The 26,588-nt window shown below is 46.0% G+C and overlaps 1 protein-coding gene across 4 annotated transcripts in view; it reads right to left on the bottom strand.

Moving 5' to 3' along the window:
* Positions 1-26,588, bottom strand: part of TAOK2 (TAO kinase 2) — a 275,812-nt gene that overhangs the window by 205,768 nt on the left and 43,456 nt on the right. For all 4 annotated transcript variants that reach the window (XM_033944805.1, XM_033944802.1, XM_033944803.1 and 1 more), the window contains exon 4: positions 3,181-3,282. In XM_033944805.1, the coding sequence (XP_033800696.1) occupies positions 3,181-3,282 (102 nt within the window). The remainder of the gene's footprint in view (positions 1-3,180; positions 3,283-26,588) is intronic.

The raw sequence follows: 26,588 nt of genomic DNA, 5'->3' as shown, positions 1-26,588 counted from the left end.
CGCTCCCAGTGTAATCTCCAGTGAGGGTTATGGTACCATTCAGAACCTCCTTGCAGCATGAAAACCCCGTTTTTAGAAATGTACAAGGGCATTTCAAAAAGTAACAACAAATTTACAGTATTTAATGAAATGAACACCCCTGGAATTTCAAACTCCCATGCAGGGAAGATACATTCTTAGAGGAAGTTGACAAAGCTTAATAGATGGCATGTTGTACTTAATCAATAGGGCACCATACGCAAAATGGTGGCACCCTTAGTTGTTTGTACAGTAGAGGAGTAGTCATCAGATTTTTGTAGTGGGAGGGTATGAAACCTCATAAAATTCATAGAAGAATGCTACAACAGTATGGAGATGCCTGCATGTAGATGCATTTAAAAATGGGCAAATATCAATCCCTGAGAAATACTCTGGTTGTCTCAGCACGGCCGTTACTGATGAGAAGGTGAGTTGTGCTGATGCCATTATTCATGAAAATGGGCACATTTCTTTAGAAGTTCTGGACAGGGAATTGGATGTCAGTATCTGTACATACCATTGTCATGGATGTTCTCAAGTACTGCAAGTTGTGCGCATGGTGGGTGCCTAGGATGCCAACTGATGAGCATGAGATGATTTGTGTGCAGCCTTTTTGGCGCAGTATAACTATGAAGGAGAAGGCTTCCTGGCATGTATTGTCATAGGGGATGAAATCTGGGTGCATCACTATGAGACTGAAAGCAAGAGGCAGTCTTTACAATGGTGTCACACATCATCTCCAGTCAAGAAGAAGTTCAAGTCTCAACCCTTCAATGGAAAGATCCTGATCACTCTCTTCTAGGATATGAATGGACCATTTTTGAAGCACTATCAGGAAAAGGGTGAAACAAGTTAAAGTTCAAGTTTATTTGATGAATCGCCTATATAAAACATTCTAAGCGATGTAAAATTTAAAAACAACTTATGGGGGAACAGACAATCTTAGGACACTTTTAAAAAAAACAAACAACAATTTGAGAAAACAAAAACAGTGACTAGTGCCCGATATAGTGCAATTTGGAAGAGGAACTGAAGCCAAAAATATGGAGCCGTTGCAGAGGCATTTTGTCTAAAGGCGTTCTTCTTCTTCATGATAATGCATGCTCTCACTTGGCCACTGCAACTCTTGACACCATTCGGAGATTGAGATTTCAGATCTTATAGCATCCTCCATAAAGCCCTAATCTTGCTCCCTCTGAAGGATGCTTTGAGAGGACGAAAATTTGAAAGTGCTGATCAGGTCAAAGAAATAGTGCATTCCTGGCTGAAGGCAGAAAAAAAACCTTTTTTTCTCAATGGAATAAAAAAGTTGGTGCAACAGTGTGAGAAGTGTGTTGAAAAGGAGGGCGATTAGGAATATGGCATATAATTTGTATCTCTTATTGAATTATGTATCTCAAAATATTCAATTTGTTGTTACTTTTTTAAATGTCCTTGTATTAAAAAAAAAAACCAAAAAACTGAACTAAACTAAAACTTAAGTTTATAGACCGGGTCATCTCCATTGCTAAAGGAAGGTAGAGGAAATTAATCGCAGCTCCCTCCTGTCACCATATCCCTTCCCAGATCAGGGAGGCTTTTAAAAAAAAAAAAAAAAGAAAACAAACTAGAGAGAATTCTGCTGGTAGTTTAGGGAAGAGATCTAGACTCCTCCTATCTGCTGAGATGTGGCACTGTAACTCTGGATTCCTCTCTTGTCCACTTAGCAATATTGGGTGGCAAGTTCAACTGAGCCCAGGAACTACTTTACCAGCCCAAAACTTCACAGAATGTCCAATCACTATCTACTGGAGATGAAGAATACTCGAAAGCTGTGTCTAATGGTGTCCCTTAAAGGGTATAGTTCTTTAGTCTGCCATAATTCTCACAGGCTAATGGACAATAACTCATGTACACTGGACTGGTCTGATGGAAGAAAAAGGATTGGGCACTTTAGGACTCGGTAACAGATGGCTACTTCTAACTATATAGGGGTAGGCAAAACTTACACACATATACACATAGTTAGAAATAGGCAACATCCTTACTGACTTACCTTACAGTCTCTCAAAACATTACACATATGCACGTAGTTCAAAACAGAGGCCAGTCCTACTGATCAAATTAGACTGCTTTAGCACTTAGAATGTATAATGTAATCACTCCATTATCATACCTTAAGAAACTCATGCAGTAATCCATGCTTGTACCAGCAACTAAAAAACTCAGAAGCTAGTTCACTAAGCCTTCTTCCCTTAATGTGTACTATACAGTATAATCAAAAGCAAAATTGCATAAAAAGTAACCAATATTTATACTATAAGCAAATAAGGAAAGATTAGGTTCTTACCTCGGTAATCTTCTTTCTAGTAGACAGACTCTAGTAGACTATTCCTGAACTTGTAGGTAGTCAACTTCTTCTTGTGAGAACTCTTGTAGGGAGCTTCATTTGCATTCTCCTCCCAATCCCTCCAGGCTGTCCTTCAATTCCTCAGTTTGTATCAAAGCAGACAGTCAGCCCTGGAGAGGAAATAGAATATGGAGGGGTATGGGGATACTCCTCAAGAGACACGTCTGTTCTGCTCATATCAATAAACATACAACAGATAAATAAAACTTAACCACTGCAATACTTAATAAGGAGAATGAAAAAAAAAATAAGCAGAAAAGACAAGCTTCTACAGTCTCGCTTGTAGGAAAACAACTGAGGAATTGAAGAACGGCCCAGAGGGATTGGGAGGAGAAGCAAAATAATGCAAATGAAGCTCCCTACAAGAGTTCTCACAAGATAAGGCTGATAGAGTGTCTGTTGCACTAGAAAAATTAGTTATTCCGCACCCCCCTCCCCTCCAGAGTATTTCCTGGATCCCTTTTATACTGCAGCCTTCACTCCCTCCTGACACAACGTTACATTGCCTACAAAATGTCACAGCTGTTAGACATTTTGCATCCAATCAGTCAAGAAATTCCTTCTCTCTCCCGATTCTGTGCTTGGGTTGAGGTCTGAACCCTGCCTCTCTTTCCCAGCATACACTCATGATACCTATCTGCCTCCGATACCAAACAACTCTTTGAAGAACTTGCATGAAAAAATGAAGCTTGCTGCTCCTGAACCAAAGTTAGTCTGGCCATAAATTCATTTTCAAGGTGCTTCTCGCCATAAAGCCTCGTCCTCAAACTTACCCAAGCTGTATGTTCTCGTAGATAGCAGCCTTTGTACTCAATGGTATTGGGATGCTGGAGTTTTTGTAGGAATCGTACTTCCTTGATGATGTCCTGCCATTTCTACATAACAGAGAACAAAACAGCAAAAATTTAATAAAGGCACAAGTGGTAGGGCTTCCAAGCATGGTTTCCCTAAGCTGAATTTTGCTGGTTTTTTGATGTAGAAAAAAAAAAAAAAAAAAAGAGAGAGTAAAAATTAATTTTTAAAAACAACGGAGCTGAGAAGCAACAAATTCTGTACAGTACATAAATATAATTCACTTGAGCTAGGATTTGGAAAGGAAAGGAATGTAGTTAAATCTTAAACACCAAAACATACATTGAGAAAAATACAGTGGAACCTTGGTTTACGAGCATAATTCGTTCCAGAAGCATGCTTGTAAACCAAAATACTCGTATATCAAAGCGCATTTCCCCATAGGAAATAATGGAAACTCGCTTGATACGTTCCCACCCCACCCCCCTGAGGCCAGCAGCGCTGCTCCCCTCCCCGCTCGCAAAGGCCCCCCCACCGCGCAAACCAGCACCCCCCCTTGTGAACCGGCAACCCCCGCCCGAACAACTTGAAACTTACCCCCCCCCCCGTCTGGCATCAGCACGCACCTAACAGGACGTGCTGGTGCCGCTTGAAGAACTTCTTGCCTCTGCCGGGCCTTGAGCATGCATCTGCACATGCTCAAGGCCTTCTAATTCTCCCTCTCGCCGAGAATCTTGGAAATCTCCGAGAATCTCAGCGAGAGGGAGAATTAGAAAGCCTTGAGCATGCGCTGATGCATGCTCAAGGCCCGGCAGAGGTAGGAAGTTCTTCAAGCGGCACTGGCACCGGCACGTCCTGTGGGCTGCGTGCCGGTCCCAGACGGGGGGTAAGTTTCAAATTGTTTGGGGGGGTGCCGGTTCTCGGGGGGACCTTTGCGAGCGGGGGGGGGGGGCGATGCCGGTTCTCGGGGGGGGGGGGGTGCTCGCAAATCGAGTCAACACTCGGTTTGTGAGACAAGTTTTGCAAAAATGTTTTGCTCGTCTTGCAAAACACTCGCAAACCGGGTTACTCGCAAACTGAGGTTTGACTGTATTTAAAAGCAATTTACTTTTTACATTGTGTGTGGAGTGGGAGGGTGTATAGGCATGACTTGGGAGGTCAAGGGCTGAATAATTTAAAAAGTTATCTGTTCAATGGTGACATTCAGCTGCTGAACAGGCAACTCATGCATTTATGTACAAAACACATAAATAGCAAGTAAAACTGTAAACAAAATGTATCTTATTAAAATCACAAGTGAATTTTCAGCAGTGCCAATTATTTGAAAATCACCACTGAAAAGCCACATAAATTTAAAACTAAAACTTTAAATTTATAAAAAGTTATGCAGCTGGACTGTTTCTGAGTATGTATTCTAAGGGGATTTAGCATTGTACTAGTGAATAAGAGAGAGCAGCTGAAGAGAATTTACAGTTAGTAGCAATTAATGGTACAGAGGTTGATTTTAAAAAAAAATTAAAAAAAAGCACACACTTTTAGCTCTTCACTTAGATGCTTAATTTTTTGGCTAAAAATTAGTTTGTCTGCAAATCATTTTCCAAAATTTGATGCCCTATTTTACAATGTTATAATTTTATTTACTTATTGGGATTTATTAATCACCTTTATGAAGAGATTCAGCTGATATGGTGTACAGAAGAAGTAGGAGTAGCCTAGTGGTTAGAGCACTAGGGAAGTCTGGTTCAAATCCTGTTGCTTGGGCTACTTACTCACTTAATCTCCATTACCTCAGGTTAAAACTTAGATCAGAAGGTTCTGGGAACAGGAAAATACCTATTGTACTCACTTTGAACTACAACCGAGAAAGACGTGCGCTAAATCTAAATACCATATATACTTGAATATAAACAGAGGTATCATTTTTTCTCCCCAAAAAGGGGGGAAAAGGTTGACTGAAATATAAACAGAGGTTAGAAATTTGGGTTATCATGATGAGCCAATCTATAAAACTACTCACCCTCTCTCCATTAATTATCTCATAAGTCACTAAACATAATAAAAATATCTGTGATGCATATATCCCAAAGTTAACATATTCACAAGGCCCCTACATAGGAAAACACAATTTCAAGCAACCACAAACATAAATAAATATAGACAAAAATCAAACTTAAAACTCAAGAAGCCAAATGCTGTATGCAGTTCAACACCAGAGAAAGAGAAACAGCACTCTACACTTTGGACAATAAAAGAAAGCAATGTAAATTTACTGTAAAATTGCATTTTCTGTACATGAAATTAAAAATAAAATTCTAATTTTCTACCTTTGTTGCCTGGCCATTTTATTTATGTTTATCCCAGTTTCCAGTTTGCTTTTTTCTATCTTTTCTTAATTTTCTTTCCAGGGTCTTCAATTTATGTGCCTCTTTTCTCCTTCCTTCACTTTCTCTCCTACAACGTACATCCATCGCTGACCTTTTCCTTTCAGTTTTCTTCCAATTATTTTTATGCATCTCTATCTGCTTCTTCTTACAGCTTTCTATCTTCCTCATCCTATTATTATCAAGTTTCAAGTTTATTAGGTTTCTTGATTAATCGCTTAATCAAACTTCTAAGCGATGTACATTTTAAAATTTACATTTGTTAGGTGACAATACAATAAAGCACAGTTACTTACCGTAACAGGTGTTATCCAGGGACAGCAGGCATATATTCTCACATGTGGGTGACGTCATCTACGGAGCCCCGATGCGGACAGCATTTCAAGCAAACTTGATTGAAGATTCAAGCTTGCTGTGCTGCAGCACGCATGTGTGCCTCCTGCTCCACTAGAGGGCGCATCCCCTCCTCGTGGTCTCCAGTTCACATATCCAGCAAAGAAGCCAACCCCGGGGAGGTGGGCGGGTTGTGAGAATATATGCCTGCTGTCCCTGGATAACACCTGTTAAGTAACTGTGCTTTATCCCAGGACAAGCAGGCATGATATTCTCACATGTGGGTGACCTCCAAGCTAATAACGAAGGGGTGGAGGGAAGTTGGCAATTTAAGAAAACAGATTACGTAATACCGATTGGCCGAACCAGCCATCGCTTCTGGACAGTGTATCCAGGCAGTAGTGAGAGGTGAAAGTATGAACCGAAGACCACGTGGCAGCCTTGCAGATATCCTCAATAGGCGTGGACCTGAGGAAAGCTACTGAAGCTGCCATCGCTCGGACTTTATGTCCCGTAACTCGATCATGCAGCGCGAGACCAGCCTGAGCGTAGCAGAAAGAAATGCAAGCAGCCAACCAGTTGGACAAGGTGCGCTTGGAAACTGTGCGTCCCAACCTATTAGGGTCAAAGGACAAAAACAATTGTGGAACTGTACGATGAGACTGAGTGCGTTGAAGGTAGAAAGCCAACACCCTCTTGCAGTCAAGAGTGTGGAGCGCCACCTCTCCAGGGTGAGAGTGGGGCTTGGGAAAGAACACAGGCAGAACAATGGACTGGTTGAGATGAAAATCAGATATCACCTTAGGCAAAAACATAGGGTGAGTGCGGAGGACCACCTTGTCGTGGTGGAATACCGTGAAAGGTGGGTCCGCCACCAAGGCCTGCAGCTCGCTAACCCTCCGAGCAGAAGTGAGAGCGAGTAGGAAGATCACTTTCCAAGTGAGGAACTTAAGATGACACTTATCCATAGGTTCAAATGGAGGTTTCATCAGTTGAGCTAGAACCACATTAAGATCCCAAACCACCGGAGGCGGTTTGAGGGGAGGATGAACATTCAAAAGCCCCTTCATGAAACGGGAAACCAAGGGATGGAGTGAAAGAGCCTTCCCTTCCAGGGGCTGATGAAAGGCAGCAATGGCACTGAGATGGACTCGAATGGAATTGGTCTTCAGGCCAGAGTGAGATAAATGGAGCAAATACTCCAGAACCAAAGACACAGGGACCGACACTGGGTCCTGGCGGTGAGAGGAGCACCAGGTCGAGAATCTAGTCCACTTCTGGGAATAGCAGAGTCTAGTCGAGACTTTCCGAGAAGCCTCCAACACTTCCCTGACCAACTGAGATAAGGGGAAGGAAGTCAAGGGGAAAGAAACCAAGCAGTCAGATGAAGAGACTGAAGATTGGGATGTAACAGTGACTCTGAGAAAGCAGAGAGGGAAAGATAGGTAGAAGCAGAGGTTCCCTGACACTGAGTTGAAGTAGTAGGGAAAACCAAGGCTGGCGGGGCCATCGAGGAGCGATCAAGATCAGAGTGGCCCTCAGAGATTTTAGATGGACCAGCGTCCTCAGAATCAGAGGAAACAGTGGGAACGCATAGAGGAATTTTCCCTCCCAATCTAGGAGGAAGGCATCGGCCTCGAGACGGTCCGGGGAGTATATCCTTGAACAGAAGAGAGGCAGTTTTTGATTGTCAGGGGAGGCGAACAGATCTATCTGGGGGCTCCCCCACGTGTCGAACACCTGTCGCAGCACCTGAGAATGCAGGGACCACTCGTGTGGCTGGAGGAGGCGGCTGAGCCTGTCCGCCAGGCAGTTTTGTTCCCCTTGGATGTAAACCACTCGAAGGGAGATGTTTTGGGAGACCGCCCACTCCCAGAGCCGTAAGGCCTCCTGGCAGAGAGGCCAAGACCCCGTCCCTCCTTGCTTGTTTACGTAGTACATCGCCACCTGGTTGTCTGTGCGGACGAGAACCACCCGGTCGTGAAGTAGATGCTGAAAGGCCACCGCGGCGAGGTAAATGGCCCGGAGCTCCAGCACGTTGATGTGGCAGCGACGGTCCTCTGTGGTCCACAGACCTTGAGTGTGTTGACCGTCTACATGAGCCCCCCAAGCGTACTCCGACAAGTCCGTGGTTAGGACCTTGTGGTGTGGAGGGGCGAGAAAGAGGAAACCCTTGGAAAGATTCGAAGAGTCGGTCCACCAACGGAGCGATCTTTGCAAGGAAGGAGTCACTGTCACATGGCGGTTGATCGGGTCCCGATCCTGACGCCATTGTGATGCCAAAGTCCACTGTGGTAACCGCAGGTGAAGGCGAGCAAGCGGGGTAACGTGGACTGTGGAGGCCATATGGCCGAGGAGCGTCATCATCTGTCGTGCCAAGACCGAGGTCGATCTCAATATCTGTCGGCTCAGATTTACCAACGCCTCCCGTCGCTGAGGGGGGAGGAAGGAACGAAGACGGACCGTGTCCAGCACGGCCCCGATGAATTGTAAGGACTGAGAGGGGCACAGCTGGGATTTTGGAAAGTTTATCTCGAACCCCAGACACTGAAGCGAAGTAATAGTCTGTCAGGTTGCTGAGATAACCCCCTCCCTGGTCGGGGCTTTGATCAGCCAATCATCCAGGTATGGGAATACTTGCAGACCCTGGGAGCGTAAGGCAGCCGCGACCACTACGAGGCACTTCGTGAAGACTTGGGGGGACGAGGACAGGCCGAAGGGGAAGACCCGGTATTGTAGGTGGAGGTCCCCCACCTGAAAGCGGAGGAATCTGCGACAAGCAGGGTGCACCGGAACCTGGGTGTAGGCCTCCTTCAGATCGAGGGAGCAGAGCCAGTCGCCCTCGTCGATCAGGGGGTAAAGAATTGGAAGGGAAAGCATCCGAAACTTTTCCCTCGTCAGAAATTTGTTCAGGCGCCTCAAGTCCAGGATCGGGCGCAGGTCTCCCGTCTTCTTTGGTACAGGAAGTATCGGGAGTAAAACCCTTGGCCCCTTTGATTTAGGGGAACCGGTTCCACCGCCCGCAGGCGAAGGAGGTCCTGTGCCTCGGAGAGGAGGAGGGACAGCTGCGCTCGATTGGGAGGACATGCACTCGGTGGGCTGTCGGGAGGAACCTCCCGAAAGTTGAGCGAGTACCCTGATGAGATCACACCAAGGACCCATGAGTCCGACATTATGGCTTCCCAGCGAGGGTAGTAGGTTTGTAGGCGGCCCCCGATGGGAAGGAGACCAGGTGGAGGTGCGGACGGGGCCCACCCCCGTCCGCTCATCCCGTCAAAAGGACGGAGAAGGCTTCGCAGGTGCAGTGGGCTGTGATTTTGGTGGAGCCCTAGAGTGAGCCCGGGGGTGTCGTGGCGGCGGTCTGGAAAAGGCCAGAGTGGACTTCTGGGGGTAGCGGCGAGGCAATCCCCGGAAGGGGCGAGAGGCTTGCAGTTTAGGTTTTTGCCGGACAAGGGATGCGAAGGAACGTTCGTGTTCCGACAACCGTTTTGTAGCTGCCTCGATGGTGTCGTCAAACAGTTCCTTCCCGACGCAAGGGAGGTTAGCTAACCGATCTTGCAGGTTAGGGTCCATATCGACGAGCCCTAGCCACGCCAGTCGGCGCATGGCCACCGCGAAGGCTGCGACCCTGGAAGACAGTTCAAAGCCATCGTAAGCGGCATGGAACAAGTGCAGTCGGAGTTTGGAAAAATCCTCGAGGAGGAGGCCAAACGCTGCCTGGCGAGGGGCAGGTAGGTCCCCGAGAAGGAAGCCAGCAGCCCAATAAGGTGTTTCAGGTAGGAGGAAAAGGTGAAAGTGTAGTTCAGGACCCTAGAGGCCATCATAGAGTTCTGATACAAACGGCGTCCGAATTTGTCTAGTGTCCAGCCTTCGCGTCCAGGAGGAACCGCCGTGGACACTCTAGAGGGGTGAGCTTTCTTCAGAGAAGACTCCACCAGTAAGGATTGGTGGGACAACTGTGGTTGCTCAAACCCCGGGCATGGCACCGTTCGGTACTTAGACTCCATTTTAGATGGGACCGCCGTCACCATGTAGGGAGTCTCGAGGTTCCTTATGAGGGTCTGCCGGAGTACCGGGTTCAGCGGTAGCCGGAGGGACTCTCGGGGCGGGGAAGGCATATCCAGCTCCGCCAGGTACTCCTTGGAGTACCTCGAGTCGGATTGTAAGTCCAAGTCAAGGGCACGTCCCATGTCCTGGACGAACCTCGTGAAGGAAGGTCGGTGGGATCCCGTGGCCCCTTACGGGGACGGTGACCGAGACCTCCGTTTCGCCGAGAAGGAAGGGGAAGTCTCCCTCGAATAGCGAGGTTCTCGCTCAGACCCTCGATCTGACGCCGGGGACACGCTACGGAAACGCTCCCGTGTCGAGGACCTGCGTCGCCTCGAGGAGCCCCTTGGGGACGCCGCCGGGGTACGGGGTACCGACCGATGTCGGGTCAGGGACCCCTCCCCGGACTCCCTCGGCGAAAGCCTGGAGCCTCGGACCGGAGCCCCGGTCCGAGGGGGAGTCAATAGGAGCTGTGGGTTAGTGAGAGACAGCTCGGTAGCCCGTAGCGGTCCCCCCGATCGGGTCGAGGGGGAGCGGCCTCGAACCGGAGGCGAACTCCGGGCCTTTTAGAGAGGGGCTTCGATTTTCGTTTCGCCCCGCGGTGCTCCGCCGGGGATGCGCGCCTCGAGTGCCTCGGAGAGGAATCCGAGGAAGAAGAGAGGCGGCTAAAACGGCGTGCTTTGCCTCGAGGGGTCTCGACGTGCTGCTCAGGCTGGTCCGGCGCACGCGAGGTCGAGGTCGAGGCCGGTTGATGGTGAGCCATGGCAGCGGAGAGCTCCATTGTGATCATTGCTCGGAGCAGCTCCTGGAATATTGGCACGGACAGCATCGACAGCATGTCCGAGGCCGCGGTGCACTCCACCGGGGGTGATCTCGATTCAGAGCATTCCCGAGTGGTGGAGGCACGTCCCAAGGTCTTCGGGGGTTTCGCCGGGCCCATGGGCAAGGAACTCCCCCCTTGTCCGGCCATTGTCCCTGAGGTTGGCTTCTTAGGAGGTATGGACCCTGAGGAAGGAAGAGGGGACTTACCCGGAGCCGAAGACTTCTGAGAGCTCAGGGTCTTCGAGGTCGAGTCCCAAGGCACCCGAGGCCGAGATCGAGGCCGGGGCCAATCTCGAGGCCGAGGTCGAGAGTTGATCGGCAGCAAATAGGTCCGCCATGCGGGCCCGTCATCGACGGAGCGCCCGGTGTTGGAAGGTTGCGCACCGGGGGCAAGTTTCTGTTGGATGATCGGCCCCCCAGGCAGAGGATGCACCAGCGATGCGGGTCTGTGAGTGATAGAAGACGCTCGCACCCGGTGCACTTTTTAAAACCTGAAACGGGCCGGGACATAGGAAGTCCAGGCGACCGCGGCCAATCAGGCCACGCGGCTGCGACGACCCGGGAGCCCCCGGATCGTGAGAAAAAGCGCGAAAAGCGCAACGAGCAGGAAGAAGAAAGAATTTTATACGCACAGCGACTTTTAACGAAGAAAAAACAACAAATCGCGGTGCAAAGAAGGCACTGGGGCAGAGCTAAGAAAAAATGTGTCTTCTTAGCACAGCGGAAAAAAACAAACTGGAGACCACGAGAAAGGGATGCGCCCTCTAGTGGAGCAGGAGGCACACATGCGTGCTGCAGCACAGCAAGCTTGAATCTTCAATCAAGTTTGCTTGAAATGCTGTCCGCATCGGGGCTCCGTAGATGACGTCACCCACATGTGAGAATATCATGTCTGCTTGTCCTGGGATAAATAAAAATACTTAAAAAAGGACAAAATTACACTCAATTTAACATATTCATAACATTAGGTGAGGAGGAATGAAATACAATTCTTTAAAGTAAAGAGAAGACATTAAGGGAAAATACAAGAGGATAACTAATAAAAAATATAATAAAATAGAGTAGGGTAGTAAGATAATAAAATTAGTTTAAAAAGGCATCCTTGAAGAGAAATGTTTTTAAGTTACTTTTAAATTTTCTAAATTCCTTCTCTTCCCTTAAAGATATAGGGAGAGCATTCCAAGTCTGCGGTGGAGTACATGAAAAAATAAATTGTCGTCTAGTATTTATAATTTTCAACGAAGGAATAGACAATAAGTTTTGTTCATTAGATCTTAAAATTCTCTTTGTAGAATATGGAATTAATAACTTAAATAAGAAAGCGGGGGTCATATTATAAAGGGTTTTGAAGGTAATTATACAAAGTTTATACGTTATTCTGTTATCCAGTTTTGTTTTGGCTAACTCTCCTCTCTTTCCCCCCCCTTTCAGCATCTTCTCTCTCTCTCCCCCAACCTCTATTTTCATTCTTCTAACCAGGATGCACCGATTCTTCATGGCAGCTGGCAAACAGCATGGGTGACCACTGCAGCCGCTGCTAGGAGGAATCAGCTACCTGTCTCACATTTCAGGACTGACCCGCGACTCCATTCCCCACAGCCAGACCTCTAGGTAGGTTTAAATTTTAATTTTTTATATATTGGTTACAGAAGTACTCATGCATAGACTCGAATATAAACCAAGACACCTATTTTTGAGCCATTTGGCCCAAAACTCTCAGTTTATATTCGAGGGGAGATCTGGGGAACTACAGGCCGGTAAGTTTGACTTCAGTCCCAGGCAAGATGGTGGAAATACTGATAAAAGACAGCATCAGTGAGCACATAGAAAAAAATGAACAACTGAAAGCAAGCCAACATGGCTTCTGCAAGGGAAGATCGTGCCAAACAAACTTACTGCACTTCTTTGAAGGGATAAACAGCCAGATGGACAAAGGGGAGCCCATAGACATTATTTATCTCGACTTCCAAAAAGCCTTTGACAAGGTACGTCATGAGCGGCTACTTAGAAAATTGCAAAACCACGGTGTGGAAGGGGACGTAAACAGATGGGTTAAACACTGGTTGGCAGGCAGGAAGCAAAGGGTTGGAGTGAAGGGCCACTACTCGGACTGGAGGAGGGTCATGAGCGGTGTTCTGCAGGGGTTAGTGCTCGGACCGCTACTGTTCAATGTATTCATAAATGACCTGGAAACGGGGACGAAGTGTGAAGTTATAAAGTTTGCGGATGACACCAAACTCTGTAGCAGGGTTAGAACGGCGGAAGAATGTGAAGACCTACAAAGGGACCTAAACAAACTGGAAGAGTGGGCAAATAAATGGCAAATGAACTTCAATATAGAGAAATGCAAAGTCATGCATATAGGGAAGAAGAACCCAATGTTCAGTTACAAAATGGGGGGATCAGTGCTAGGGGAAAGTAACCTTGAAAAAGACTTGGGTGTGCTGGTAGATACAACAATGAAATTAACGGCACAATGTGCAGCAGCCTCAAAGAAAGCGAACAGAATGTTGGGTATTATTAAGAGAGGAATTACGACCAGGACGAAGGAAGTCATCATGCCGCTGTATCGCACGATGGTGCGCCCGCATCTGGAGTACTGTGTCCAATTTTGGTCACCGTACCTCAAGAAGGACATGGCAATGCTTGAGAGGGTTCAAAGGAGAGCGACGAAAATGGTAAAAGGGATGGAGAACCTTTCTTACGCAGACAGGTTAGAAAGGCTGGGGCTCTTCTCCCTGGAAAAGCGGAGACTCAGAAGAGACATGATAGAGACTTTCAAGATCATGAAAGGTATAGAGAAGGTAGAAAGGGACCGATTCTTCAGCCTATTGGAAACCACAAGAATAAGGGGGCACTCAGAGAAATTAAAAGGGGACAGATTTAGAACCAATGCCAGGAAATTCTTTTTCACTCAGAGGGTGGTAGACACCTGGAATGCGCTTCCAGAGGTTGTAATAGGACAAAGTACCCTACCGGGCTTCAAGGAAGGATTGGATAATTTCCTGAAGGACACGGGGGTTGAAGGATACAGATAGAGGTAGAGATAAGGCTAAGGGGATTAAAAGGACTTACATGCCAGTCACCTTACAGGTCATGGACCTGATGGGCCGCTGCGGGAGCGGACTGCTGGGCACGATGGACCTCTGGTCTGACCAGCGGAGGCAACTTCTTATGTTCTTAACTAACCTGACATTAAATATACAATTTTGTTATCAGCATAACAGTAAAACTTTATAAACAAATGCAAGGAAGACCAAGTGCTTGCTCTACACACTTCCATTGGTGAAACTATTTGGGCCACTCTCATGACACTGTCATACCCTTGGTGAAAGAGGCCCTAAGCTCACAATATAAGCACAAATATAATCAATGAGGTAAACTTGGAGACAGACAATTGAATTCTAATAATAGGAACAACATAACAGGTACAAATAATTTCTCCATTTTTGACACTAACTTCCTTTCCTTAAATCCTACTAGACCAGGGATTGGCAACCTTTTTAGAGCAAAGAACCAATTTATCCAAAATGCTAGACCCAAAATTTGCAAAGAGCCGTAAAGAAACATAGAAACATAGAAATAGACGGCAGATAAGGGCCCACGGCCCATCTAGTCTGCCCACCTTAATGTCCCTCCCCTACCTTTGCTCTGTGAATAGATCCTATGTGCCTATCCCATTTGGCCTTAAAATCAGGCACGCTGCTGGCCTCAATCACCTGTAGTGGAAGACTATTCCAGCGATCAACCACTCTTTCAGTGAAAAAGAATTTCCTGGTGTCACCTCGTAGTTTCCCGCCCCTGATTTTCAACGGATGCCCTCTTGTTGTCGTGGGACCCTTGAAAAAGAAGATATCTTCCTCCGCCTCGATGCGGCCCGTAAGATACTTGAACTTGATCCTTCAGATATCACTGTTTTAGAACAGTTGAGACATCTTCAATTACAATATAACAAACTACTGGCCAACTCTGCTGGTAAAACGCTATTTATGAAAGAGGCAACTTATTACGCAGAGCACGATAAGTCTGGCCATCTCCTTGCCAATTAATTGAAGGCGCACTCAGAATGCACATATATCTCATCTATTAAATCCAAAGATGACCTAATACTGACGGACCGGTCCGCTATTTTGTCTAGATTCCATGATTACCAAGATGAATTATACTTTTCCCAAATCATTGATGATGCTAACATCTCTAAGTTTTTCAATAATATTGAATGCCCCACAATTGAAGCGCAAGACAATGAGGCTTTCTGTGTGCCACTTATGGAAGCTGAAGTATATGATGCCTTGTCTAATATGGCTAAGCGCAAAACACCTGGCCCAAATGGCATTCCAGTAGAATTCTACCTCACCTTCAAATCTTTACTCCTGCCCAAATTAACAGCCTTCTACACCTACTTGATTCAGTCACAAACTATAAAGGGGTAATTTACTAAGGCAGTGATAGTGTTATTACCTAAAGCTGGCAAAGACAAACAAGTCCAAAGCTACAGTTGTCTATGATCAACGTGGATGCCACACTGTACGCAAAAGTGCTGGCCACGAGGCTACAAAAAATTCTGCCCAAATTAGTATCAGCTGAGCAGATTGGGTTCATGAATGGACGACAACACCAGGCTCTTTTTCAATGTCCCACAACAGGTAGGTACAATGGACACGTCTTATCTTGCCATTGGATTGGATGCCGAAAAGGCATTTGACAAGGTGGAATGGTCTTTCTTATTCCAAGTCCTGCGTTGCTTTGGGTTCACTGAAACTGCTATCAACATGATTAAAGTGCTCTATGCCTCTCCATCTACTAGAATCCAAATCAAGAATAAACTGTCTGCTCCTTTTCATCCCAATCATGGCACTCGTCAAGGGTGTTCACTCTCACCACTATTGTTTAACATCGCACTGGAACCTCTACTTCTTACCATCAAGAAAAATGTTAATATCTAAGGAATAGCCATCGATTCTCTCACCGTCAAATACTCTGCATAAGCAGATGATATCCTTCTTTATACCACACCTGCCTCTATTCCACACCTGTTGGATTCAATCAGTGCCTATGCGACTGTCTCCAGTTACAAGCTCAATCGATCCAAGTCAGAAATAATGCCTCTCAACCATCCTGAGGTGAAACTTGGAATTGATCATTACAACCTCACGTGGGCAGCCAATACATTGAAGTATTTAGGTATTTTCTTCACACCTACAATTGAAGAAATCCTACAATTGAACTTATCAAAGATACTCCAGCTGATTAAGGGTCTGTTGTCTCATTGATCACTACTGCGCCTCTCCTAGTGAGGGCGTTTGAGCACCATTAAAATGATGCTCGCTCCTAAGGTCAACTACTTCTTGAGTATGATCCCAATTTTATTCCCAGAATCCTTGTATACCAATCTTGAAAGGCTACTTTCCTCCTTTTTATAGAGATCTAAACCTCTTCGAATTGCGCTAGACAAGTTGAAATCTAACAAGGAATGTGGTGGAATTAATTTTCCAGATTTACATGCTTACCATACTGTATACCTAATGAAACAAACATCCTACTGGTTTTTACCGTCATCATCTGATTACTCTCCGATATGGCTTCAATGGGAAAAAACTACAGTTTGCTCCTCAAACACTTCATCAATTACCATTTCTGCAATTACATAAATATGTCATCTCAGACCCCATCATTCACAGTGCAAAACAGGCCATTGGCACTGTTGAAAAATATCTTCCTCGGGTTCAAACCATGGTTGCATCATTGTGAAATAATGCTAATTTTAAAATACATAATGAACCTATATGTTAGAACCTGGCAATCCAGTGGTATATGGTCTGTGCAACAACTCAGATGACTCTTCCTGGCTGTTTTTTGCTCATCTCCAACAGCATTATCAGCTCTCTAATTTTCAGCATTTCAAATGGATACAGCTGGTGCATTGTCTGTCTGCATTTATGCAGAAGCATCAGTTATCTACCAGCCATCCAAGTATGTTGCCTATCATGTTGCAGCTGCATGCTTCCCGTGGCTGTGCATCCAAGTGGTACAAGTTTTTACAGTCAGAGAAATTTAAACGCCTGACTGGTACGGAACATACTTGGGAATTTGACCTACAGATCACTTCACTGAGCAATGGAATCAAGTATGGTTATCACTTTTACGCACGTCCAAATCATCATCCCTGCAACAATCAATGTTTTTTGTCCTTCACAAAGCAATTTGAACTCCACTCAAATTAGCCCATTTTAAAAAGTCTGAATCTGGTAATTGTTGGACTTGTGCTAAGGAGAAAGGAACTTTCCTCCACCAATTGTTCCATTGTAACATGATTCAACTATTCTGGCAACTTGTATGGAAAACGTTAGGCAAAATATTTTCTCTCTCCGAGCCCTTACTGCTATCATCATCATTTTAGGAACCAATGGACTCCAATACACCTTAGCTCCTCATGAATAAGATGATGATTCTACTGCTTCAATTGGCAATAAAATTGGCACTGCAACATTGGAAGAACACCTCTGTTGTTGATTACAATATGTGGTGGAATACTGTTTGTGTTACAGCCAAGTTTGAAAGGGCCGCAGCCATTAAGAATAGATCACTTGTTGCTTTCAAACATGACTGGAAACTCCTGTTGGACACATCCGACGTCAGAATTGATGTCGGAGGGAAGGCTTGTGGGCTAGCAGTGTGCAATCGCTGCACGCGCTGGCCCTTCCCAGAGTTGCGGTGGGGGATAATTAAATGTGGGTGGCAGGGGGTGGCGGCGGACCAGGGGGGAGGAGGAATCGGATCAGCCCGTGTACCACAGGTTGAGAAACCCTGCTCTAAAGAACCAGTAACAGTTGTGCTGCAGGACTCCTTGAAAGATGGTGACATTGAAGATAGTGGAGAAAGTTGGACCTATGCCTTTTAACATATATGAATGGTGCAAATGGGCTACAGATATTCCGATTCACTGGGATCTAGTGAAGTATAAGAGGAAAATTTCAGATTCTGATAAATTTATGCATCTAGCCTTCGGACTGCACTGTTATAAATCTGGCTCTCTCACACACCTATACCAGTTTGTAAAGAGGGATACTGAATAACTATTTCATTGCACTTCCTTGCAAAGTACTTAGAACTCTTTCTCCCCTGCCAAATGATACCCTAGAGCAATTTGCATATAGAGTTTGGATGCTAGACGCAGTCCTTAAGAAACAAGCATGCTGGCCTGATACAGAAGAATACGGTCAGAGGGCAAAAGGAATTTCTCTTAGAATTACGGTATTATCCTCTGAGATTACTAAAAACACCTCATGTTGTTTTCTAAGGACCCTAAAACAACCCCTTTTGACACTTTAATGTTCAGGATTGGTTCTGTGTAGAATGCTCAGCCATCCCAAATAATTTCAGTGTCAGATGCAAGGAGGTAGCAAGCTGAGGGATTGCCCCAATATACAAAAAATACCAACACATGAAATAGAGGACAGGCATCCTGGAAAGGGTATGACAGAGGTAATTAAAGAAATTCATCCAGCTACATCCCTTTCCATGAGCTCAAGGCCCAGAAAGATGAATTAAATGGGAGCAGGATAGACATAGCTATATTTCAACTCTTACCAAGTCAGGCAGTGAAAAGAACCTACAGAGTATCTAGCAGTAACAAACATGTGGAGCAAAAAGCCTCAAACATAAGTAGCAGCATAAATATAGAAACTTCTAGCTATCTTCAATCTTATTACTGGCATAGAAAAAACTCCACAGAGAATGTGCTCCAGATCTCAAAAAGGTCCAAACCACTGTCTGTGCACAGGAAAGTTAGAAAAACACTTATCTTTAGCTGGAGAATCAAACACTCAGTTCACAGTCCCCAATTGTTCACAAAATCTTCAAGTCTTTAAATTTTCAAACACTCCAGTAGCTCCAGAAGTTTCACTGCTTCAGCAAAAGAATTCATAATCCTAATAATGTTCGTTGTTTTGCCAGATCATCTGGCTGCATCAGCGGAAGTTCTTCAAATCTGTGCATTGTTGGCTCTCAACTTGGCAAACCCTAAAAAAGAACCTTGGATAGGGTTACCAGATGTCTGATTTCCCTTAACATGTCCTCTTTTTGAGGACTCTTTAGGACAACGGTTCTCAACCTGTGGGTTGAGACCCCTTTGGGGGTCGAACGAACCTTTCACAGGGGTCACCTAAGACCATCGGAAAACACATATTTCCGATGGTCTTAGGCAGTGTTCTTCAACTGCTAGTCCGTGGACCGGTGCCGGTCCACAAAAATTTTCTGCCGGTCCACAGGGCCCAAGACAGTGTTCTTCAGCCACCGGTCCACAATTAAATCAACGCGGCGTCTTCGGGCCGGCTCCCTGAGTGCTGCAGTGCACAAAGCCATGGGAAAAGGTTCCTACGCGCGGCCTGCGCCTGAACTCAAAGCCTTCTCTCTTATGTTAGAATGTCAGAGGGAAGGCTTCCAGATGAAGCGTGTTTTGCGCGTGAGGAGCAGCTGCCCATAGCTTTGTGCAATGCAGCACTCGGGGAGCCGGCCCTAAGACGCTGCGTTGATCGCACAGTGGACCGGCCCAAAGATAACACTGGGGGGCAGGCCAGAAGGCAAGGCACATGGAGGGAGAGAGACAACGGTAGGGGAAATGCTTTTATTTTTTTTATTTAGTGATTGATTTGTCTGTTCAGGAAGAAATGCATTTGTTTCTTTTCCTCTGGGGTTGTACTGCTTGCAGAGTCCTGCATCTTAGGGTTTGTTTGTAAATATTAGTACATTTAGTTTTTGGTCCTGCATTTGCATGGGGTTATCTGTTTTCTGGTAGGAATGAATGTTAAAAAGCATACAGTGTGCTTTGTGTATTTTAATTTTGTGGTTAACCATTATGTGTTGTTAATACAATTATATTGTGTGTATATATGAAAAATGAATGGAGAAAATGGTGTTACAATTAGTACTATTATGAGGGCGGGGTCTGGGGGCGGAGATTGAGTGGAGATGGGCATGACTTAGCCCAGTGTTCTTCAATTGCTGGTCCACGGACTGGTGCCGGTCCACAAAATAATTATTTTATTTCTGCCTGTCCATAGGTGTCAAAAGATTGACGAACACTGGTCTTAGGAACCGAGACACCGCTCCTCTATCCGTCTCCAAGCAGGTCCACCCACATATAGATACGCCCACAAACATTTATTTGTAATTAGAAATAAATATTTCACAATATATAATTACATATCGTTTTGGTGATTAATCACTATGCTTTAATTATGTTCAATTTTTAATAATGAAAATACATCCTGCATCCCAATCCCCTTTCTCCTTCCCCCCTTTTAAAGGAACTAAACGCAAAAAGATGTATGACAACTTACTTGCAACACATGCAGCTAAATTGGACCCCTCCATCACCAACCTACTGACAGCATCAACTGACCTCAAGGCTTTCCGCAAAGAAATCAAGACCCTACTATTCAAGAAATTCACCCAAACGTCCTAATCCCTTCCTTTTCCCCTCAATCCCCCTCTTAGAACCCACTCATCAAAATTGCTTTAGTCCTTACGCCTTAATTGTAATTTGTATTTCTCTTCCTGGAAATGTCCAGTTATCGTTCTGATGTAATCCGCTTAGAACTGAAAGGTACAGGCGGAATATAAGCCAGTAATGTAATGTAATGTAATGTAATATCAGATATTTACATTATGATTCATAACAGTTATAAAGTAGCAACGAAAATAATTTTATGGTTGGGGGTCACTACACATATATTAAAGGGTCGTGGCATTAGGAAAATTGAAAACCATTACTTTAGGAGGTCTGGGCGGCTTTTCAATTTAACAACTTTTGTCCAGGGAAACCGGACATCTAGTAACCAGTGTTCCCTCTAAGCGGGCGGGTGTTGTGAGCAAACTTTTTTCACCGTGAGCCAAAAATATCGGGCGCCAGCAAGTTATGAGCCAACTCGCCCGATTCTCCTCTCGCCGCCCTGCCATCTGCCGTACGCCTCTTCCGATCGTGCGCTGTGACGAGAAACGTGTGCGCTGCGATGTAATATTTTGTGCGCCAGCGCACGCCAGCGCAGCTTAGCGGGAACACTGGTTCAAATGGTTTTATTTATTTCCCCAAATTTATTTTTGTTATACGCATTGAAAATATTTGATATTGCGTTTAAATCAAAATCTCAATAAACTTGAAACGAGTGCCCGTGAGATTGTGGGAGGGTTAAATACTCAAAACTTAGAAGTTTTTGCTACGCCAGCTTTCTGGTATCTTTACATACAGTGGCGTACCTAGCATATGTAACATCCGGGGCCCATCATTTTTTGGCACCCCCCCCCATCTGTAAGAAAAACATGATTTTTAGTAACAAACCACACGTCACACATGAGTACCTAGGAAAAGGCAGCATCTTACATATTGCAGTGAGCAGTACATCAATACACCCATTGTAAAACTAAACAAGCCAGACCAGCACAGATCAATCCTACACCGTCAATCCTAACAGAAAACCATGTCTTTCGAACACACAGAACACAGAAAACACCTTCGCCTAGTAAGGAATATGTAATCACAAACTAACCCCTCCCTCTTTTACAAAACTGTAGTGTGGATTTTAGCTACGGAGGTAACAGCTCTGATGCTCATAAAATTCTGAGCATCAGAGCTGCTACCACCAAGGCTGGTGCTAAAAACGCTTCACAGTTTTGTAAAAGGGGGGATAAAATAAAAATACATAGACAAAGGTTAAATTGAACCAGCAAGAAGCTGGACTCTGCATACAATGCTTCACAGAAACAGTGACACATGTCTCCTAAAGCAATAAATAAATAGAAATTTTTTTCTACCTTTGTCTTCTGTGGTTTCTCCTTTCCTCATCTTCTTGTAACTCTCTTCCTTCCATTCACTGTCTGCCGTCTCTCTTCCCCTATATGGCATCTTCTCTCCTTCTATGCCCCTTCCAGAAACTGTATGCCTCCCCCTTCCATCTCTCCTTTCACCCCATTGGTCTGGCATCTCTCTCCTCGCCTTCCCTCTCCCACACCTCTCCTCATAGTCTGGTATCTCCCCTTCCCTGATTCTCTGGCATCTCTCTCCTTTCCTTTTCTTCCATCTTTCGTTCCCCCTCCATGCTCTCACATCTCCCCCTTCCTTTTCCCTTAGACTGGCATACCTTCCTCCTATGCTCCAAGCCCTGGCATCTCCTTTAATTCCCTCCCTCATCTTCCTTCTCCCTCCAGCTGGGTACCGCAACACTCTTCCCTGCAGCTCTGCACTTCCCCACAATTGCCATGCTTCGGTTCCTCTTCTTCCTTCCTTCCTCCCCCCCCCCCCGCGGGACCCTGCGGCACCATCAACTCTTACTCCCTCTAATGTCGGCCCTGCAGCTCCAGACTTCCTCGCACCTTCTCCCCTCCCCCTTTGGATCGCTATTATTTTAAATGTTATAGCCGCGGAGCTGTATCCATCAGTGGAGATGTCTAACCTCGGCCTGCCCCGGAACTCTTACTGCAGCAGACGCCCGTCTAGGCAGGAACAGGAAGTCACTGTTGCAGTAAGAGTTCCGGGGCAGGCCGAGGTTAGACATCTCCACTGATGGATACAGCTCCGCGGCTATAACATTTAAAATAATAGCGATCCAAAGGGGGAGGGGAGAAGGTGCGAGGAAGTCTGGAGCTGCAGGGCCGACATTAGAGGGAGTAAGAGTTGATGGTGCCGCAGGGTCCCGCGGGGGGGGGGGGGGGAGGAAGGAAGGAAGAAGAGGAACCGAAGCATGGCAATTGTGGGGAAGTGCAATCCCCCCAATGCGTCCCCTTACCTTACCTCCCCTTACCTTTGCGACGCGTGTGTGCGCTGTGAAGAGAAACTTTGCGCTGCGATGTAATATTTTGTGCGCGCGCGCAGGCCAGCGCACCTTAGCGGGAACACTGCGTAGTAACCCAACAGCAGCTCAACCTATATGGAGTCCTCCTTCCTCCCCCATCACTCCCACGTGAACTAAACACGCTGCCTTCAGCAACCTGGAAGCTTTCTCTAAGCAGAGAAAAAGTTTCTGGGTTGCCAAAGACAACGTGTTTAGCTCACCAACCCTGACGAAGGCTGAAGGCTTACAGCAGCACCAGGTGAACAAACACAGGATCTAGGAGGGGGGAAGGGAGGTAAGAAAGATGCTGGATCATGGGGATAAGAAGGAAAGATGCTGTACACCTCCAGGGGATGAAAAGGAAACAGCAGATAGCGATACCAGACCACAGGAGGAGGGGAAGGGAAGGAGAGATGTCAGACCACTGGATGGGGAAGGGGTGGGGGGAAGAAGAGAGAAATGCCAGAGCAGGGAAAGGAAGGAGGGAGATGAACAAGGGAAAGACAGAAAGAGATGCCAGACCACAAAGGGGTGAGAAGGGAAAGGAAAGAGGGGAGAGATATGCCAGACAATGGAAAGGAGAGGATAAAAATCCCAGACCATAAGAGGGGGAAAGGGGGAAGACAGATGTAAGACTATACGAGAAGGAAAGAGTGGGAGTAGATGGTACACAGGGATGGAGGGGAAGAGGAGAGAGGGGGTGGACATGGTGCACAGAGATGTGAGGGGTGGGGAAGTAGAAGGGGAAAGCAATGGAGGAGATGGTGCATAGGGATGGGAAAAGTAGAGAAGGGAAGAAAATGAAAGAAATGCTGTTTATAGATAAATGGAGAAGATGGTACACATAGATAGATGGGAAGTGGAGACATGGAAAAGTAGATGGGAAGGGAAAACACAGAAAAGTGGGAAAACATGTCAAAGTGGGAAAAGTAGATAGATTAGAGGAGGAAGCAGTAAAATGGAAGTTGAATGTTAAAAGTTAATGCCAAAAGATGGATATAGGGCAGAAGATGAAGGAAAAATAAACAGCAATTGAATAAGAAGGCCATGGAAACAGTTAAGAGCACAAACAGAAAGAAATGCAACCAGCGACTGAGAAAAGTTGAGTAGAAAAAATAAAATCACCAGACAACAAAGGTAGGAAAAGTGATTTTATTTTCAATTCAGTGACTGAAATGTGTCAGTTTTCAGAATTTACATCTGTTGTCTGTATTTTGCACTGTTCAGGAAGAAATGTATTTTTCTGGTGTTGTACTGCATGCAGAACCTGGCATTTTAGGGTTTCGTTTGTGTATATTAGGACTTTTAGTTTGTGGTCCTGAATTTGCATAGGTTTCATGTGTGCTCTGCATGTGTGACCAAGGTCAGGTGTTTTGGTAGGAATGAATGTTGAGAAGCGTTATTGGTGTCATGGACCCAAGTAGAAAGATATTTGTCGGCAGTTTGTCCAGATTTTGAAAGGCCCTGAGCTCGGGGCCACATCTGGAGGATCTCTGTGCCACATCTGGAGGATCTCTGTGCATGTCGATGTGATATCACATGCATGCGTGCATGAGCTTGATATCATTGCATCAACACCCACACATGCGTAGAGGCCCTTTAGACATGGCCCAGAGCTTGAGAAAAGAAACATAAGGTTCGTGTGGGGGCAGGGCTGTGGACGGAACAAGCCGGGGCCAAGAGTCCTCTTTTTTAAAAGAGGAAATCTGGTAACCCTAACACTAGGGGATCTATTTCCAGAACATCATGACAAAAACTGAAGCAGAAAGAGGGGGTGATTGTCAGGGAAGACATGAAGTCTGCAAATCAAGTTGAGCAAGCTTCATCCAAAGCAAGGCAAATCATAGGTTGCATACGCAGGAGTTTCGTCAGCCGTAAACCTGAAGTCATTATGCCACTGTATAGATCCATGGTGAGACCGCACCTGGAGTACTGTGTGCAATTTTGGAAGCCGCATTACCGCAAGGATGTGCTGAGACTGGAATCGGTCCAGAGAATGGCCACCAGGATGGTCTCGGGACTCAAGGAGCTCCCATACGAGGAGCGTTTAGGGAAGTTGCAGCTCTACTCACTAGAGGAACGTCGAGAGAGGGGAGATATGATCGAGACATTCAAGTACCTCACAGGTCGCATCGAGGTGGAAGAGGATATCTTCTTTTTCAAGGGTCCCGCGGCAACAAGGGGGCATCAGTGGAAAATCAGGGGCGGGAAACTGCACGGTGACACTAGGCAGTTCTTCTTCACCGAAAGGGTGGTTGATCGCTGGAATAGTCTTCCACTTCAGGTTATTGAGGCCAGAAGCGTGCCAGATTTTAAGGCCAAATGGGACAAACATGTGGGATCTATCCGCAAAGATAGATAGGGAGGGTCATTGGAGTGGGCAGACTTGATGGGCCGTGGCCCTTATCTGCCATCTATTTCTATGTTTCTATGTTTCTATCCAAAGTTCCCTGTTTCTGGAGGTACTATTTCCAAGTCACCCCCACAGTCAAAAGTTCCTACAATGCATCATGCCTTAGGGAAACCCCAAAATGTATCATACCTTAGAAAAATGCAAATCATTCCATTTTATTTATTTAAACCCTGTGGCCATATTGTATTCAAAGAAAAAAAAAATCAATTTCTGCTCTAACTGATGTAATCTCTTAATATTGCCTCAAACCAGAGATGGAACACAACAGTCCAACACAGTGCAATAAAATTATTTGCAAAAATTATTTTTATTAGTACAATGTCATGTAAGAGCATCCAGTTCCCTTCTGTGCTCAATGTTATATAGCTAAGTTCAAAAAGCCATGCTTGCAGCGGTCTCAAAGTGTGACCTACATCAGTGTTTCTCAACACACGGTACGCATACCCTCTAGGGGTACGCAAGCCACTTGTAGGGGTTAGGCGGCGTGGATCTGTAGAGCGGGTCTCCAGCCCCCTTCTTCCAGCGGCATGCCCCCTCCACATACTCGAGAAGGTCCTATCGGCTCCACCCACTTTGACACATTTGCATCAGAGGGGTGGTACCAACAGGGCCTCACAAGCGAAAGACTGGAAGAATCTAAGTCAGTTAAGCTAGTGCCAGTGCCGGGCCTTGTATAGACTCCGGACTCCATAACTTGCAGCAGGAGGGTGGCAGAAGATGGAGGGCTCTTCATCGCTGGAGTTAGCTTGGTGTTGCCTGGAATGTGGGGCCACCCTGGCTGACCAAGAAGGTGGAGCTGAGCCTTCCGGGTCAACCGGGTTGGCCCCACAGTCCGGCCAATACCAAGCTAACTCCAGCAATGAAGAGCCCTTTGTCTTCTGCCACCCTCCTGCTGCCCATCAAGGAGTCTGGAGTCTATAAAGGGTCCGGCACTGACGCTAGCTTAACTGACACAGAGCCTTCGAGTTTATCAGCTCGTGAGGCCCTGTTGGTACCGCCTCTCTGATGCAAACATGTCAAAGTGGGTGGAGCTGACAGGCCTTCCCGAGTACATGGACATGAAGGCTCATTGTTTCAGTTAGCACCGGTGCCGGGCCCTGTGTGGAATCCAGCTTCAAGGTCAGGCAGTGGTAGGGCAGCAGAAGGAAGAAGGTTAGTGGAGGATAAATGCTTGATTTGCTGGGGGGGGGGGAAAGGAGAGAGGGAGCCATGTTGGACTGAGGGATGTGGGGAAATGGAGAGAGTTGGTAAGGCTGGCTGGTTGGATGGGTGTGGAGAAATGCTGGACATGGATGGAGGAGAAGGGGAGAAGAGATATGCTTCTTATGGGATGGAAAGGAAAGGAAGAAAGAGGAGGAAATGCAGATGGATAGAGAAGAGGGAAGGGGAATGAAGAGAAAGGGAAGATATGCACATGTATGAAGAGGAAAAAGTGCACATGGATAAAATGGAATAGAAGGAAATAGAGAGAGGAGATGCACAAGGCTGGAAGGGAAAGGGAAAAGGAAAAGATGCATGTGGATGGAGGAAGGGAGGGGCATGAACTTGGGACACAGAAGGGAAGG

This window comes from Geotrypetes seraphini, chromosome 5 (genome assembly GCF_902459505.1).
Source record: "Geotrypetes seraphini chromosome 5, aGeoSer1.1, whole genome shotgun sequence".
Classification (NCBI taxonomy): Eukaryota; Metazoa; Chordata; class Amphibia; order Gymnophiona; family Dermophiidae; genus Geotrypetes; species Geotrypetes seraphini.
The sequence above is the reverse complement of the archived record's forward strand: the minus strand, read 5'-3'. Positions and strand labels throughout refer to the sequence as shown.